This window comes from Triturus cristatus, chromosome 7 (genome assembly GCF_964204655.1).
Source record: "Triturus cristatus chromosome 7, aTriCri1.1, whole genome shotgun sequence".
NCBI lineage: Eukaryota > Metazoa > Chordata > Amphibia > Caudata > Salamandridae > Triturus > Triturus cristatus.
The window spans coordinates 331,978,034-331,997,407 of record NC_140590.1 but is presented as its reverse complement, the minus strand read 5'-3'; the positions used below and the strand labels follow the sequence as shown (position 1 = coordinate 331,997,407).

Below are 19,374 nucleotides of genomic sequence, written 5' to 3'. Positions count from 1 at the left end.
ATCCCTCGACCGGAGCCTTCTGACGACGTACTGTTTCGGCCTCCGTTTCGACGGATTGGCCTAGCTCCCTTGGAGAGCTGTCTTCTTAGGCCCCGTAGGCCTCGTCGTAATCTCCTACCTCATCGACGGCTTCTTCACGTTGAAAGATCACTTCATCGTCGTGTTCCGATCGGGAATCATGATCGGAAGCGGGGCTTGAGACTACTTCTTCCACGCTCTCGGCGTCCTCGGTGCTGAATATGTTGGTTGGGGCCGGTGCTGCTTGTTGCGCCTCCAGTCTCGCTGCTCTTCGATTCCGCAGAGTCTTTTTGGATCTGAATCGGGCACAGGCCATGCATTTCGATTCGTCGTGATCCGGCGAGAGACATTTATTGCAGACCGGGTGGACGTCGATATGGGGGTACTTCGCGTGGCATAGTGGACACCTTTTGAATGGAGTCCTCGATTCCATCGACTATGGAGCTTCGATGTTCGGACCAAACGGATCCGAAAGTTGGTTAGGAAGGTGCGAAGCACTAAAGTAAGTAGTCGACACCGAACGGGAACAGTACTGACGAAACTAAAGGCCTTTTGGCCTAAAAACTGAATATTCCTAAGTTGGGCTAAGATAGCACATCCGAACCCAATGGCGGAAAAAAACAATCTGGGGATGGAGAGGATGCCCATGCGCACTGTAGTCCAGGGGAGGAGCCACCCATCTCGTGATACTTCGAAGACTCATCCAGGACAACAATGTGCAATCATCCGGACTATACACTAGGCGGCGATCTATGCACAGATATGAATTCAGCAGCCCACATGCCTCGAACACAGAGTGAACGTTAATGAGGTGTGAAGAGAATGTGGAGCAAAGGACTGCGGCTCAATTTGGCACCTACAGGAGTTCACAATCAAGAGTTCAGGGGATATTGATCGAAGATTGACCACATCCTGATAAGTATCCTGTGCATTTTTGGCAGGGCTTTGTTGCAAATCCTATAAAAAAATTGAACAGACACTCTAGCAAAGATCCAGATTGGTACTTTAGTGTACACCCACTGAACCCCGCATTGGGAACATTACCACACTCGAGAAGCTAAATTTGTGTAAGCTCGAGACATTATTCAACTGATTAAAACATCTGCTGTATCCAAAGTATCAGTTACATTTCTGGTTAAATATTACCAGATTTGAAAAAAATAGTACGAAATTTGGTGCCCGAAATTTCAATAAACCAGAGCTACTATACCTACCATAGTCAAATGGATGGTAATCGTGTGCCTTAACCAAGAGACATGTGACCTACTTAATACCACCAAATCGAAAAGGTGAGTAGATTTTAACTGGTCACCATTTAAGACATTGACAAAATCCCAACAAAAGTTAAAGGGTTAGGGAACTAAGCAGAAAGAAAGAGAATGCAATTTGAAATAATACATGAAAATATATGAAGACGACAACAATGATCATTTGCTCATTATCTGCAATGGCTATAGACATTAAAAGACTCATCTACACCTGTCGCGATGGGATTATGATCAGGGCTCGAAAAATCTGAAAAATGGTACTAGTCCTGCAGGACTAGTACCTTGAAAAATCTCCTCGCCCTAACAGTGACCTACTTGACCTCCGTCTCTGAAAGTGGAGCAAAAGTGACAAGATAACAAGATTTAAAGGCATTTTTATTGCTCATTTGCTTTGTGAGCAACAAAAAGGCCTTTAAATCGTGTTATCTTGTCACATTTGCTCCGTTTTCAAAGACGGAGGACAAAAGTTAGTATGTTTTCCTACTCGCCAGAAAGGGCGAGTAGGACCTAAAAATAGCTCGACCTCATAAAATTTACCTCGCAAATGCGAGCGGTCGAGTGGATTTGTCGAGCCCTGTATGATGTATATGCAAAGACCAATAGCTGTCAGTTGCATCGAGTCCCCACTGGCGAATTGAAAGTGTTTTATTATAACATTGCTTAGAATCAATTTAGAGATGATACTTACTGAGATACAAATAAATTAGTTTGAGTACGACATTCAAACATCTGGTCTATGTCCCTTGACCTCTGCTACACATCTGAGCTATGCTAATCTTATCCGCTGGCAACGAAAGGAGGTTCAGTACAGTACTAAGTAAGGCGAATTTCACACTGACTAATAAACTACCTATCACAATCCTTTTCCCTCACAGAAAGTTCTTCATAAGCCATTCACAAACACGGGCACTAGCATAAGAAATCCAGCTCCACAACCCTGGAAGATGGGGTTTTATATAGCTTTTTTTTTTATTAAGTCAAAACTGTCATACAATAATTTTAAATAATAGAAAAGAAAGAATTACAAAAAAAGGAATCGAACAATACTATTGGCTTCACTTCGGAAGCGGGAATAGGCAAGGTGGAAAAAAAATATTTATATGTATGTTCACAGTTGCATTTCTTTTACTTAGTAGGTTGATGTGTTCCTAAAGGGAGAAAGGAGTGCTCTATCCGCACCATTTGGCACAGACCGACCCAGCCTGCTACGAAAGCGAAGCAGGATCTTCTTTTCTAAGAGCGTGACATTGGAGGAGTTAATAAGGAATAAGAAACTAGTGGGTTATGTTTTGCAAGCAAGATGCCAAGCCTATCAATCTTTCACTTTTCAGTCACGAACAGCTGGTGGAAAAAAGTTAATTGTGCACATATTTCATCATACCTCCAACACACAAAATTATTTTTCAATCAAAAAAAGAAACACTTTGGAAAAGTGCTTCGGTCTGGAAGTTTTTGCTTGCCATTTTGTATGAAATATTACCACGGATCTACTGATGGGTCGTTTTTTACCAGCCATGCACCAAATTTAACATTCTGAAAGCGAATATAAAACAAGCAGCTTTGTCCGAATGGACCACTTGTTTTTTGAAGATTCCTTCACCTTTTTTCCTCAGGTTTGCTCATGCAGAAAAAAGGCAAACAAGTAATATTTCAGAGCATTTGCTTCCATTTTCTGCGAAGCAGATTAAAATTTGAAGAAATTATTGCAACAAATCTAAGAAAAGTGAGCAGATAGGAGATGTGTGCAGAGCCTGTAACAAGACTCTCTCCTACCATGCAGTCAGTGCTACAACTGCCAAATTCAGACCCATAGTTTAGATCATGAAGTGACCCCATTTTCATTTAATTATCAAGGATCAAAAATTGTTACACCCAATAACTTAATTTTCAACCTTGTCATCTACCGATGAACCCACCACGCATACCCATCAGTGTTTTTATTCAATCTCTTGGGATTACCCATTATGGGTCTTGCATACACCCTGGTTTAGGTGAATGCGCCTGCACAAGGATTTGCAAGGATCACCAACTTGTTCACAACCCGGTTATGTTTATTGTGATGTGTGTGTCCTGGATAATCTTGCAGTTCAAATTATTCATGTCTCTGTTACGATTCTGATATAGTTGAATTCGATCCTGGTGCAGTACTGGCTCAAAGGGCTTGGTTAGTGTTAAGTAAAACACCTGGCTTTTTTCCTCAAGACTACACTTTTTTCAAAAGCATACCAACTATCTATTACAAATGAAACGTACCCATCTAGTGGACCTGGATTCCACTATCCAGTGGCCCCTGAGCTGAGAGGCCTCTGCAGACAAGATTACGCTGACCATTTTGACACACGTCCTCCCACTCAATGAAATGTACTGACCATGACCATGTCACCTTTCCTTCCCATCTCCTGTATCAGTGCTTATGAAGGCAAATGCTCCCCAGCCCTAGTCTTGAAGGCTGGACAACAGAACCAAAAGCTAAAAAGCCATACAATTCTACAATCCACTGCCCGAGACCTAAAATGCAATACACAGGCTTCTCAACTGTGATCTTCGGCAGCTGCAAGCCGGTTGAGTTTCAGGACATCAGGCAGACACGCAGTTAATGTCTCATGTGCTGGGTAATGTCAAAATAGGTCTGACATGCAGCCCACCTTGACAAGAGTTCCCCACTCTCCAATTTTCTTTTCATATACCCTGGCCCCAGGTCAGGTCAAAGCCCATGTAAACCGGTTCAGGTAATTTGTGAAACTGAACAGTGTACAATTACAGGAATGGTTTGTGCTTAGGTTTGATAAAAGCAACATGGAACAGAATCAACTGTGTGACACAATGAGTAATACAGCACTTAAACGTTCAACTCTAGTTGCTAAAAGGCATGAAATTGGCTTAGCTTTTAGTAAAGAGTTCCATTTTAGGTTGTTTTAGGGTAACATAAATATAGAACATAAATATGAGTTAATTGCACTATAAATGTGCAGCCACAGCTTACAAACAACAAATCTGTCTCTGGATAGAGCAAACTCTTCTTGGAATGTCTCTATCCTTCTGAAATAAAGGTTATAGAAGACGCTCAGATTACAACTTTCATTTCAATTGGGCATTCTTGCCTTTTAACAGGGGAGCTAAAAGGAATCCCGCTCACCCAAATGTCCAGCACAGTCATTTAGTCTCAGGATAGTGTTGGAATCTCGGTTAGGAGGAAAAAGGTTTGAAGAGGTAAAGTGTTTCAACCACTAAACTATTAAAGTGGAATAGCCGAATTTTTAACCTTAAATCTGCAATCCATTTCAGAAAGAAAGAAAAAAATGGGACTAGGCTTGCAAATGTACCCAATTTATCTGCAATGTTCACCAGTTCATTTATTCGAGAGTGATGCTTTCGGTTCTCTTTTATTGGCTATCGGGTGAGAATGATATTGAAAAATGGATACTGCCTCAAGGATGCTTGGTAACTACTATATCATGCCTAGAGTGCGTGCAGATATGACCAATCGAACAGAGGTGACAAGATCTCGAATTGGTGCTTCTGAAGTTTCTCGCACTCAACAGCTGTCGATCTCAACAGCTTTGCATTGAGTAGATGCCTCTAGTCCAGCTGCAAGCCATCAAGAAAGAAAGAACAGAGCAGACCCAACTTTAAAGGATGTAATCTTTGGCGTGAATTGGCCACTGGTCCTCAACTCCAGGAGGAACTAAGAATAATGCTTGCCAGCCACCAGGCTCATGGTGGAAACAGATACTTTTAGAAGAACTGTGGCTTGTAAATAGGTTTTGTTTTCATGCAGAAGGTGTAAACAGAGTGAACTGCACTGAACTGCCGGGTTCACTAGGACAATGTCAGATTCACACCTCGAGGTACACAGAAATGAATATATCACAGTTTTTTCCTTCTCTTGCATTTTTGACATCAAAGTAAATAACTGTCAGTTTGGGAAAAAGTCTAGGAAAAGTAGTGGTCCAGTTGGCGGTTCAGTTCTTCCCACACCAGTTAATTCCATCAACACACCCAGCACCACTCCTATTTCCACACTGAAAAAGTGTGTCTCTACAGCCTAGTGGTCAACAATGTTTTAGTGGGTGGCGCATGAAGCTCCATCCTCCTGCGGCATGAAAACCCCTGCTTAGGGGTAGTAGCTGCAATTGGCTGGTGGGGAATGGTCATCCCCCATCCACAGTCTCTCGGTCTTGAGTCTCTCCTCCATCATGGTCTTTAGCTCTGGGAGGGACAGAAGAAAGGTAGCACAGGATGCCTCTGGTTGATGGGCGGAAGTGTCAGTAGTGTGGGTCACTCAAGCTTGCACCCTCAGGCCTGTTCCTGCTGCTGCTGTTGCATCTGCTGCTTCTTCTTGACAGATATCCGCTTTTTGCGAGCCGCCAGCATCTCATAAAAGGGGTCGATGCTAACTGCTGCCCTAAACGGAGGAGGGGAGGACACAAAAATAAAGAAAACAAATTACAATTGCTTCTACATCGTGAAGTATGTAATATTCCACCACCTCATTAATGGACATCATCTCAAAGTAGTTCAGCAGAGACTGCTGACCGAGTAAGGAACCCTGATGTGCAGTCTGATTCCACTTAATCACTGGACCTCACCATCCTAGATCAAACAGGCGGTTAATCTTCAATTTGTAACAGAGTCACAGGCTTCTTTCTTTTAACACTTTTTACAATGAAGCGGTCCTGGTGTGATGAACGGTCATGGTTAAATTAAACTACTCACAAAATGGTCTCCCTGGGCATGTGTGAGGACTGGCTGACGAACTTGACTAACAATTACAGAATTAGAACTGGATTGTGGTTGGCTAAAAAAAAAAAAACTGCTACTACTATATTATAGGGGTGGATGTCACAGCTCCCTGCTATTTATATCTAATATACAGGAAGCAGGATCTGAAGTATATAATCTGTATTTTTTACCACTGCCACTTCAACAACCCATATTGGAAATGCTAGAAGTGCACACACCCAAAATATGCATTGGAGGCGGCACCTGGATGGAGAGCAGTAACCTGCCTCCAGCGTCGATCTCTTTTGTCTGCATATTCTGTTAACTGTAGTTATTGTGAGAAATGCCACTACTCTTCTGCACTGTACGTACTATCTCATGTTTGTGCCCCTAACGATACTACTCCACACAACAATTGGTAGGTTTCTTAAACAGCTTACAGGATTGAAACATATTTGAGATGGCAGTCTGCTGAAGTTACGATTCACCTAGTATTCAATAAATGATACAACATAAAAGAAACTAATTATAGAAATAGTCTTAACCCCTTCCCCGCTCATGACGGAACCACTCCGTCATGAGCCACGGTTGCGCTGTGCTCATGACGGAGTGGTTCCGTCATGCTATGGCCGTTGGCGGCCGCTCCGCCCACGCGGCGCTAATTCCCCGCCTGTGCGGGCGATTAGCGCAGTGGGCAGAGTCGTGACGGAACCACTCCGTCATGAGCACAGCTCAACCGTGGCTCGCGCTGGAGCGGTTCCGTCACGAGCACAGCGCCACCGCGCTGCCCCCAACCCCCCCCCCAGCGCCGCAATTCCTGCCGCGGCGAAGGGGTTAAAAGTATTTCCAAACAAAACACACCAAAGATACTTATTCATTTGTAATATTTACTACTTTAGTATATGGCTGCCACACATGAATTCAACAACATATAACATAAATAATGTGACTTTCGTGAGTCAATGGCCAAGAAGTGATAAGGTGGAGTTGTGAATGAAATATACAAGACATACAGATTACAAGCACATGTACATTATATTAGTTACTGCGGGTCTGTCCCTTAACAATATCTCACATGTTCTAACCACACCCTTAAAAAAATCCCTTTTTCTGATAGTGGGGTGAGGAGACCAATGGACATGAGCTGAACTAGCAGCGTCCACGTTTCGACCCAAGATTATGCCCAAGTCAACAAGCATCACAGCGGCTCTTCCTCAGGACTGAAAACAGAAGTGTGGACAGCCAGATTTAACTACTGTAAGGCTTCCCGTAGGGTAAGTATTGCTTCCATAAAAACTGCTACAGTTACACAGATTAATTGTAATGTATGGAAGCCTGAGATGGTCAGTCCAATCGCTACACAAATTTTTGTTTGAGGTCACAAATTTATTTGAATTAAAGAATTGTTCTTCTAGAAGGTTCCACAATTCGGTTGGAATCTTCAGCTCGGTGAAGCAGTAAATACCATTCTTCAACCTTTCTTGAGGTCCCAGTTTTTACTCAAGCAATACTTACCCTAAGGGAAGTCTTACCATAGTTCACATGATGTACATATGTTTGTAATCCGTATGTCTTGTATATTTCATTCACAACGCCACCTTTTCACTTCATGTCACTTGACTCATCAAAGCCACATTATTTAGGTTATATGTTGTTGAATTCATTACATGTGAACAAATGAATAAGTATTTGAGGTGTTTTGCTAGGTGTCTCAGAAATACTTACTAGACTCTTTCTATAATTAATTTATTTTATGTTGTATAATTTATTGAATACTAAGCAAATGGTTTATCCTACAGTGCCTATTGTAACCTGTATTACCAATACCCAGGTTCTGAGGGACACAGGGTTACCCCATTATCTTTAATAGAAGTTACGATTCAAGCAACCATAACTTCCTGCTTCAGAGCTTTTTCTAGCTGAAGCTAAAATGTGGTGGTTCTCACAGGAAATGTACCTCAAAGTTAATTAACGAACATAACATATTTCTTCTACCATTTAACCAATGCTCTCACTGTACTCACTAAAGTCATCTTAATTTTCTGCATGTAAATGGCCACCAGTTCCCAACCACGCTGAGTGCCGGACTCACCAGAAGCTGCCACTGCCCTTTCCTGTGAGAACCGAATGAGCACCAGTGCACCTGCTACCACCGGCACAAATTAAGCAAACCTGCACAGAAAGACTACCATGACAGGCGAGAGGCCTTTTCTTAAACTATTGGGGCAGAAATTGGTTACTAGACAGTATGCTCTGTGGGTACCCCGTTTCGTGCTAGTGTCGCGGGATCTAGAAAGATGGAGGACAGAGATCCGAAAGGCTCAACCAGTCCCACCTGACAGCTGTGCTTTAGGGCTAAGGTCCAATGCAATTAAATAAAACATCGGTAAAACCGTCAACAACCAACGAAATACAACACAAGACAAGGATGAAGAAGAAAAGCCTCAACCCTTAAAGGGTAGATATTGGCCCCTCAAATGTACTGGAAGATCAAGAGAGTGCAGACTCACCAAGGATGTCATCAAGGAAAGTGCAAAGGAAGCCCCTCAACCTAAGGTGCTTTGTCTTTGGCACGGATTCTGGATTTTGTGGCTCTTGGGAGACTGACTGTTGGGGTAACTATTGTCAGTCAGATCGACCTTGTGTGGGCCTACCTAATAGGCAGGTGTCAGCCCTCCTCTTCCAGTTTCTTGCAAATGTCACCTCAGCAATGATGTGCAGATGCCTCCTAGTCCAACAATGTACAAGTTACTTTCTGGCAAGGAGATCGAGGAAGGGCAGTGTTTCACATACCTGGGTACACATCCAGAAATCCCGAGCCCATCAAAAGGCCAGCTTGGTTTAAAGTTAAACAAGTCCTCCAATAAGGAGAAAGTGCATCTTTGGTGGATGGGTAGGGAGTGTGGGGCAGAGTGGTCAAGTTTGTTTGAACAATAGAAGCAAGCCATCCCTCAGTTTGCAAAGTGGCAGCTTTCACAAGTATTTAGCATCTGCATTAAGTCTAGCTTTAATCTTCCAAAGCATGCTAATACAGGACTGCACAAATGCAGTTTGCATGCCGCAGCACATTAAAAACAAAATGTTGTCGTTGTTTGTACCAGATGCAGGCACACAGCCAGGGGCGGCTCCTCCTTTTGAGCATAGAAGTGTCACCCCACAAACCACAGCTGAAAAATAAAACTGTAATAATTTTATTTATTACCATTTTATTTTCAGCAACCGACCCGTCCTGAACTGAGTGACAGGACGGGGCAGGCCAGTGCTGTAGTGTGGCTCTTGGGAGACTGACTGTTGGGGTAACTTTAAAATGCGTTTGTCGCTTTGGCCGGCCAGACTTGCATTGTAAAGTTCACTAATCAAGCTGCCTCGCACAGCTGAGTTAGAGAAAGCGCAGGCCTCCAGTACTCTTAGGAGCGCTGAGACAGCCTGCTCTATCCAATCCTGGCGCTGCTTTCATGCGGTGAGAGCAGCACCATGATTGGTTAGTGCAGTTTCCTGGCCCAGCGTTAGAGAAGGATTTTGTGTCTCAAGTTTAGTGTTTTTTTTTTTCTTTTTGCTCCCCCACCACTCCACCCCCACAGAAAAGTGCTCAGAGGCAGTTACCAGTCACACGAACAAAATAAAATACAAATTGGCACTCTTTCCTTAAAAGGTCTCCAACCATTTCAAAAGCAAGAACAAGCAGCATTACTGCTACCCTAGATGTGTCTATGGCATTCATCACTGTGGACTAACAGTTCACACATCTTTCTTCCAAGTACCTTTCAATTTCATTTCTTGCAGACTTACTTGATGGATTTTATCCACTCCTCCTTCTCCTCCGGCGTCGGAGCTGAAATCCGATAGACATTGTGGTTTCCCTCCACCACACGTCCGTCTGCCTCTGTCTTGCATGCCTTGATCAGTGCACCCTTGTTGTTTGGAATGTACAACTCAAAGCAGTTCTGTGGGGACAAACAAAATAAGGAAGATCAGGCAACCTGACTGCACAGAGGCCATTCATTCAGTGAAAAGATAACACAAGCAGCACGCCCCCTCGCTGCAGAAGGAACTTGTGGTTCAAGTTTGTGTGCACAGATGTTTTGAACAGTCCCCTCAGTAAGTCATGTGAGTTGGACATGCTAATGAATAAAATGGTTTACCAGAGGAAGGCTGTCAAAACAGATGGATTAGAGTTCTATACGAAATACTGTATGCGTCTAGATTAAGCACAGGTTAGGGAGGGGCAGCAGGTGGTCCGTTCAATCAACTTCATTGTGTGTTTGATTTGGTGGAATCTCAGCCACCTGGCCCAAGCGCATGGAGTTCTCCAGTGGGGGCCACCATCATGGAAAAGTGGTGAGGCAGCCAGGGGCCAAAAAATAAAATGTACCTTCTGCCACCCACCACTCTTCAGCTCCCAATGCACAGGAACTACACACACAGGCTCCCAGACTCCCCTTGCACCAATCCACACGCTACTCTCATGCTGGTATTACTCAGCATGACAGAAGCGCTGGGGGGCAGGAAGAATGAGTTGGTTTCACACTCCAGCAGGGACTGTGAGCCTGTGCTCCTGAGCCCTGCTGATATTTGCAAGCAACAGCCTGGAGATATCCAAGTGCGCATGTAGGTTTGGCCATCCTAAGATGGCCAGCCAAACTGAAATGCGCACTTGGTGCCCTGTGCCCCCCACTCCTCCTGCTGCTGATGGGCCCCGCCCTTAAGACTTGGCTCCAGCTCCCTCCTACATGTAAAGTAAAATGATAATAAAGCAGTTTTAATAATTGCTTTATCATTTTATTTTACATGTTTTCATGCTGGTTCCAGCAGTGAAGAAATGCTCCTCTGCCATAATGAATATGCTACTTACCAGTATGCATCTGTTCTTGGCATGAGAGGCTGCTGACATTCATATCTGTGCATAGATCGCCGCCTAGAGTTGGGTCCGGATGATTGCACGTTGTTGTCCTGGAAGAGTCTTCGAAGTATCCTGGGATAGGTGACTCCTCCCCTGGACTACAGTGCGCATGGGCATCCTCTCCATCCTCAGATTGTTTTTCGCCATTGTGGCAGTGATGGAGTAGATACAGAAAGTGATGACCATGCTTTACAGTAATTCTGAGAGCTGCAGCTGCTACAGGCGCCGGGGAGGAGGGAGGGCGATATGTATGTCAGCAGCCCTACATAACAAGAACAGATGCATACTGGTAAGTAGCATATTCAGTTCGAGGCATGTGGGCTGCTGAATTCATATCTGTGCATAGAATACATAGCAGTGCCCTCTATTAGCGGCGGCTACCAGTGCCAGCTGCAGCGGTCTGAAAAAGAGTTTTGAGAACAGCCTGTCCTACAGCTGCCTGCTGTTTCGATTGTACATCTACACAATAGTGTTTGGTAAATGTATGTGTAGTGGACCAGGTGGCTGCTCTACATATATCATGCAAAGGAATGTTTCCTAGGAAAGCCATGGAGGCCCCTAACTTACGTGTTGAGTGGGCTCGTGGGGGAATCGTTAAAGTGCGTTTAGCCTTTTGATAGCAAATTTGAATACATTTAACGATCCATCTGGTTATACCTGCCTTGGAGATAGCGTTACCTTTGTGGTGTGGGGCAAAGGCAACGAAAAGTTGTTGTGTTTTCCTAAAGGGTTTGGTCCTGTCGATATAATACAGGAGGGCCCTCTTTACATCTAGGGTATGGAGTGCCCTTTCAGCGACAGTCTGTGGGTTTTGAAAGAAAACCGGCAGTTCAATAGTCTGATTCATGTGGAACTGCGATACCACCTTGGGCATGAACTTGGGGTTGGTACGTAGTACGACCCTGTTGGCGTGAACTTGTATAAATGGCTCTTGGACGGTTAGTGCCTGGAGTTCACTAACTCTTCGTAAAGAAGTTATCGCTACTAGGAAAGCTACTTTCCAGGTAAGGAATTGAATCTCGCATGAGTGTAGAGGTTCAAAGGGTGGACCCATCAGGCGTGTGAGGACCAAGTTGAGGTTCCACATTGGGGCTGGTGGGTGGCTAGGAGGAATGACTCGTTTGAGTCCTTCCAAGAATGCTTTGATGGCAGGCACTCTGAATAGAGAGAGGTGCTGCCTGGTCTGTAGATAGGCGGATATTGCGGTCAAATGGACACGTATAGAGGTGTACGCCAGATTGCATCGGTAGAGGTGTAATAGGTAACAAATAATGTTTTGGATGGATGCGTCTAGCAGGTTGATGTCATTATTATTGCAATAAATGACGAACCTCTTCCATTTGGCTGCATAGCAAGCTCTGGTAGTGGGTCTCCTGGCCTCCTTTATGATGTCCATACAGTCAGGTGGCAGGTTGAGGTAGCCAAACTCTAGGACTTCAGGAGCCAGATTGCCAGGTTCAGCTGTTGCGGATCTGGGTGCTGAACCTCTCCATGGTTCTGCGCCAAATGCTCGGGTTTGACCCGCAGCCGTTGATGCGGCACCACGGAGAGTTCGAGAAAGGTGGTGTACCACGGCTGGCGTGCCCACGTTGGAGCAACCAGGATGAGTGTCAGAGAGTGTTGTCTGAGTTTGCGTGCCACCAGCGGTATTAGTGGTGCTGGGGGAAAAGCATACGCAAATCTGCCGGACCAGTTCATCCATATCGCATTGCCCTGCGACTGCGGATGTGGGAACCTGGCGGCAAAGCTTTGGCATTTTGCGTTTTCGCTTGTCGCGAATAGGTCTATCTCTGGATGACCCCACTGCTGGAAGTACGGTTGGAGTACTGATGGGTGTAACTCCCACTCGTGCATCTGGTGGCTGTGTCTGCTGAGCAGATCCGCCATCTGGTTGTCCTTGCCGGGGAGGTGTTCCGCCATAAGGAACATGTTCCTCTGAATGGCCCACTTCCACATGCTCTGAGCCAGATGAGACAACTGTGGAGAGTGTGTTCCTCCCTGCTTTTGTATGTAGTACATGGCGGTCATGTTGTCCGTCCGGATCAACACGACTTTGTTGCACAAGTGTACTTTGAATGCTTTCATTGCTAGGAAGATTGCCATCAGTTCTAGAAGGTTGATGTGCATCTTCTTTTGTTGTATTGTCCATAGTCCCTGCACTGTGTAACTGAGTACATGAGCTCCCCATCCCTGGAGAGACGCGTCCGCTGTCAGTATTATTTGTGGAACAGGCTCTTGGAACGGTCGGCCCTTGCAAAGGTTTTGTGGATTCCACCAATGCAGAGAGTTGTATGCCCGACCGCTCACCAACACTAGGTCTTTCAACTGTCCTTGAGCCTGATTCCACTGACGTGCTAAGCACTCCTGGAGCGGGCGCATATGTAGTCTCGCGTGCGGGACTATGAAAATGCAGGAGGCCATCATGCCTATCAACTGCATGAACACTCGCGCGGGCAGGGAGTGTTGTGGTTTGAACTTGGAAATCAGCATCTGTATGCTGTTGATTCTCACCAAATTTGGCTGAGCTGTGGCCGCCAGAGTGTCTATGGTCGCACCTAGGTACTGTTATACGTGTGCGGGCTGGAGATGGGACTTTGGGTAATTTAGTGAGAACCCCAAACTGTGAAGGAGGTGAATGGTGCGGGATATGTGGCTGGCACATTGTTGGGCTGACTTTGCTTGAATGAGCCAGTCGTCCAGGTAAGGGTAGACGTGTATGTGCTGCCTCCGCAGATGTGCCGCTACAGTAGCTAGGCACTTTGTGAAAACTCTGGGTGCTGTTGTCACGCCGAAGGGAAGGACTTTGAACTGGTAGTGCTGCCCCTGAACAGTGAACCCGAGGTATTTTTTGTGTGAGGGGTGAATGGGTATGTGGAAATACGCATCTTTGAGGTCCAGTGTGGCCAGGAAGTCTCCCTGCTTGAGCAGCGGGAGGACTTGCTGTAAAGTGAGCATGTGAAAATGCTCGGAGAGAATGTACCGGTTTAGGGGGTCTCAGGTCTAATATAGGTCTGAGCGACCTGTCCTTTTTTGGTATTAAGAAGTACAGGGAGTACACCCCGGTACCTTGCTCGTGGACGGGTACGACCTCTATTGCACCTTTTAGTAGCATACTTTGCACCTCCTGCTGTAAGAGCGTTAAGTGCTCTGAGGACATAGGACGGTTTTTTGGAGGTATTGTGGGCGGAGTTGAGGTTAATTCTAGGGAGTAACCGTATTTGACAATATCTTTGACCCACCTGTCCGTGGTGATGGAGTTCCACGTGGACAGGAACCTTTGTAGCCTTCCCCCGACAGGTGTTATGTGGTCGGGAGGAAGGGAGAGGGCGTCACTGCTTGTTCTTGGGGGAGGACCTGGTGTTGCCGTAGCCGCGTCCTCTGCCCTTTGTGCTGGAGCCACGATATCCACCCCGGGTGTTTGTCGTAGGTGCTCTGTGTGTTGCCTTTGTTGTATGTTTGCTGTGACCCCTGTCCTCTACCTGCTCCTCTATTTCCGGGGCGACGAAAGGAGCCGCTCCGAAAGGACTGCGTTTGTAGAGCCCCCATGGACTTTGCAGTGCCCGTGTCTTTTTTTATTTTCTCTAGGGTGGTGTCAACCTCCGGCCCGAATAAGTAGTCGGGGTTGACAGGTTGGTTGAGGATGTTATTTTGTACCTCAGGTTTGAATCCGGAGATTCGCAACCAGGCATGTCGTCGCAACATGACGCTAGTGTTTATGGCTCTGGCAGCTGTATCCGCGGCATCCAGTGCACACTTAATGGATGCATTTGTGAGGAGCTGTCCCTCCCTGATGAGGATCTCTGCACCTTCTTTGTATTGGTCAGGGAGATGTTGGAGTAGTTGTTCTAATGTGTCGTAGTGTGCTCGATCGTAGCGAGCGAGGAGCGCCTGAGTATTGGCAATACGCCATATGTTAGCCGCCTGTGCGGCAACCCGTTTGCCGGAGGTCTCTAGCACCTTGGACTCTTTGTCCGGGGGAGGAGCATCACCTGTTTGCGAGTGTGCCCTCTTGCGAGCATTCGCAACTACAATTGAATCCAAAGGTAACTGGCCTCTAATGTAGGTGGGGTCCCCAGGCGCCGATCTGTATTTTTTGTCGATCCTGGGGTTTATTACTCTTGCCCTGGTGGGTTCCTTGAAGATGTCCTTTGCTGGTTTGAGGACACCCTTCAACATAGGTAGAGTTTTAATGTTCCTTTCTGAGGATGCGAAAGTGTCCATGAGAAAGTCGTCCTCTACGGTGTCAGAGTGAAGTTGCACCCCATGATTGGCCGCAGCACGTTCAATTAAGGCGTTGAACGCGGCAGTGTCATCTGTGGGAGATGTTTTTGCTCCATAGAGTTGCGGGTCCTGTGCATCTATAGGTGCACCGGAGTCGACAGGGTCATCCCAAGCTTGATCAGGGTCCTGTTGGCCTTGAGGGTCCATTTCTCCGGGGTAGGGGACGTGGTCACCCATGTAATCCTCCAAAACATCTGTGTCGGAGTGTGTGGGAGAGAAGGACAGTGGATCCTGGTAGGGGGAATGGAGAGGTTCGTAAAGAACCGGTTCCGAAACCACTGGCAGCTTTCTTTTAAGTGGGATCCGGAAGGAGTCCAAAGCTGGCTCTGAAGTTATTCTCCTTTTGTGGAGCAGAATCCTGCCGGTGTCTGCGTCGATGATATGTGACGGAGACATCTCCGCAGGAGAACATTCGGCAGGCGTGATCGTGGTGTGGGTGACCCGTGTCCTGATTTGGAACATTTTCGGGGCCGTGGATGGCGGCAGGCCAAAAGTAATGTTGGCCGGTGCCGAAGAGGCTGTTGGAGCTTTTATTGGCTCGGAGCCCGATGTGTCCTGAAAGACTGTTTTGTGTTTGGTGCCGTGCGCAGCAACGGGCCGCACCTGGAGCGCCATCGATTTCTTTGCGCCGACCGGTTCCGTAGAAGCGGGCGTGGACTTTTTCGGCGCCGGTGAGTCATCGAGTCGAGGGGCGGTAATGGCCGTCGACGTCTTCGATGAGTGTGCCTTTGGTGGTGCTGTCGAAGCGGTGTGAGACGCAGCAGGCAGTTTGACCTTTGGGGTCGGAGTCGATTGCGTCGGTGCCGGGAGCCGAGTAGGTTTGGTGGCACCGAAGGTCTTCTTCCGTTTGTCGACGCAGACGTCGGCTGTTGCAAGCTCGGCACCGAAGTCTCGTTTGGTGCGCTCGGTGCCGATGGGTTTTGCTGGCGTCGAAGGTGTGGTGGGCCTCGATCCGACCAGCGTTACTTTCGGTTGAACCAATACAGCTTTCGGTTTCGAAGAAGGGAAACCAGCCGGTTTGGGTATTAATGGCTGCCGCTGAATGTCCGAGGCCGGGCCAGAGGGCGGGGCCGAAGAACTGCGGGATAGGTCTTGGGTAAGGCCCGAAGGCGATCCCTCGACCGGAGCCATAGACTGGCGCACTGGGATGTCCTCCGTCTGTACGGGTAGGCCTTGCTCGTCATCGGAGCTACTTTCTTCGGCCCCTAAGGCCTCATTGTAGTCTCCTACCTCGGTGTCGTCTTCGTCTCTGCGAAAGAGGCTTTCTTCAACGTCTTCCGAACCAGAGTCGTGTTCGGAAACGGGGCTGGAGGGTAGGTTCTCCACGTCTTCGACATCTTCGGTCTCAGCGCTGAAGAGGTCGGCCGGGGCCGGTGCCGCTTGCTGCGCTTCGAGTCTCGCTGCTCGTCGATTCCGGAGAGTCTTCTTGGATCGGAATCGGGCACAGGCCATACATGTAGATTCGTCGTGATCCGGTGAAAGGCATTTGTTGCACACCGGATGGACGTCGATGTGGGGATATTTCGCATTACATACCGGACACCGCTTGAATGGTGTCCTCGATTCCATCGTCGATGACTGGTCGATGGTCGGGTAGGAAGCGAAAAAGTTGGTTCTGGAAGTTAGTAAACTAACAAGATACTATCGATACCGATCGGGAACAGTACCGACGCGAACTAAAGGCCTTTTGGCCTAGAAAAAGTTTTTCCTAACTTGAGTCAAGATAAGCACATCCGAACCCAATGGCGGAAAAAAACAATCTGAGGATGGAGAGGATGCCCAAGCGCACTGTAGTCCAGGGGAGGAGTCACCTATCCCAGGATACTTCGAAGACTCTTCCAGGACAACAACGTGCAATCATCCGGACCCAACACTAGGCGGCGATCTATGCACAGATATGAATTCAGCAGCCCACATGCCTCGAACCAGAGGACACGCCCCTGGTGTTTTCAACTCAAGGGCTGATGCAAAGGGAAGGCAATAGGCAGGTGTATTGAATCTAACTTGAAATATTTTGCCATTCTGTTTGGCACCTTTGCCCCTTTGATTGAAACTCTGCAAACCGACTATTGAAAAGATTGAAGCCAAAATTAGAAAAAGAATGACTGGGGGAGACTGGTGAACACAACAGGTGAAGTTCGACCAGTGAGGACAAAAATTCATTGTAGCTTCATGAAGGAGAACAAAGTGGTTACTTGCCTGTAGAAGCAGTTTTGCAGTGTGAACAATTTTCTGCATTCACAAACTGTGCATTATTCCACTATCTAGTGGCTGGGACCGGAATTGTCCTCTCTCCCCTGCCCCCCCCCCTTTTTTCCCCCTCTTGAATGTCATCAACCACCATTTGTTGGCATTCTGTCTGCTTGTGATGTCAGACATGAGCCTAGGAAGTCCTTGTGATTGGTCGCCATATTCAGATTCTTTTTTCTCCCCAGTTTGGTGACTTTTTGGCCATACCATATGGTGCCTGCTGTGTGAAAAGTAGACTGACCGTAGTTTGTGTGGTCGGCACCTCATTCCGTGGAGGTGGGAGGGTCGCATGTGAATACAGAAAATTCTTCAAGCTCCAAACCTACTCTTACAGACAAGTAACCATTTTGTTCTGCAGCGTTTGTCTTTTCTGGATTCACATGCTGTGCATTGATTTTCTCATTCTTTTTTAATACTATGGAGAATAGGCTCATGATCACAAACAGGTGCTTTAATACTTTGTCCTACCTCCGCCTCTCTGCGGACTGACTTCAATGTCCGCACTCTATCAGTGCTTTGTGGACAGCCAACTGTCTACCATGTCGTTCATTTAAACGTTTGCTAAAAAAGGTGACGGTTGCCCCCTTTTTCCTTGTGGAGAAGACGGAATATGCTAATTACCAGTATGCATCTGTTCTTGGCATGTAGAGCTGCAGATCTACACACTGTGCATAGATCTCTATATGGTGTTGGGACCGGATGTTTGCACTTGTTTTTGTCTTAGAAAGTCTTTGGAAGTCACGAGGTATGAGACTCCTCCTTTGGATCATAGTGTGCATGGGCATCGGCTCCATCCTCAGATTTTTTTTTCCCGCCATCGGGCTCGGATGTGTTCTCGCGTTCCAGTTCGGAACCGTTAACCGTTTTCTCTTTGGACGCGCAATCCTTCCCATCTCGACGGTATTGTTTTTGATTGCGTTTCCAGCCACATGCGACCCTTCAACTTCGAAGTCTTTGATTTCAGTCGTCGACAAGGCCTTCGGGCCTACCCGAGCCTCATCTCCGGCTCATGGAAAGGACGCCATTTAAAAAGTGTCCTCGATGTGGGTCGAAGTTTCCCCACACCGACCTACATGAGGTGTGCAACCTCTGCCTCTCACCGGAGCACAAGGCCAGAGACTGTCCAGCTTGTGCCTCCTTCTGCTCCAAAAAGACCATCCGGGACCGACGAGCTTGAAGTACAATGGCGCGCTCGTCATCTTCGATCCGACGACATCTTTCAAGAGGGCTTCGATGTTCCGGAGCAGGGTCGAGTCGAGGAAGCCATCATCAGTGCCTCCGAAGCAGACGATTCCGACGAAGACATCACTCCAGCTCAAAGGGCCGCGAGTACAGACGTCGACCCCGACCTATCCACCCCCTCGACACCGTAAAAAAATGCTTCGCTACCACCTCCACCTTCGGGCCCAGGTACACGCCGAGACACTGCTTCCCATGCCCCGCCTTCGGGCCCGGTAAAGAAGCCTAGTAAGCCTTTAAGCGACTCTGGCTCGAGTCACCCTACTCTCGGTACCGAACATCCGGCACCGAAGAAAAATACATCAGACCTCATCCACGCCGACCGCTGCTCCCACATCGAAGCACTCGGCGTCGAAGGCTAGCACCAGTTCCTCGGCACCGACAACACCCTCGGAGCAGACTAAAAAACGCCCGCCGAAAGGGCCAGATATTTCCAAACCGAAGACCTCAGACCCGAAAAAACAGCAACCGGTTCAAACTCATAAAGACACTTCAAAACTACACGGGTCCAAGCCTAGAACTGCTAACGAGTCGACACCCAAAAAACTTACGGCACCGAAACCCTTGGCTCCGAAGGATCTGTCTTCCACAGATGAACTGTTTCAATCAGATCCTACCCAAAAGACTAATGAAGAATCCTAAGACTGGTCATTTAATGCTCAGCATCACGAAAAGACCACTAGACATGCCTGCGTC

At 47.0% G+C, this 19,374-nt stretch overlaps 1 protein-coding gene across 1 annotated transcript in view; it reads right to left on the bottom strand.

Moving 5' to 3' along the window:
* Nucleotides 1–2,231: 2,231 nt before the first annotated feature.
* CYTH2 (cytohesin 2) overlaps nucleotides 2,232–19,374 on the bottom strand; it is a 222,662-nt gene continuing 205,519 nt past the window's right edge. The window contains exons 11-12 of the mRNA XM_085616447.1: nucleotides 9,798–9,952; nucleotides 2,232–5,691 (exon numbers count right to left, since the gene is read on the bottom strand). Coding sequence (XP_085472573.1) covers nucleotides 5,583–5,691; nucleotides 9,798–9,952 — 264 coding nt within the window. The 3' untranslated portion in view covers nucleotides 2,232–5,582. The remainder of the gene's footprint in view (nucleotides 5,692–9,797; nucleotides 9,953–19,374) is intronic.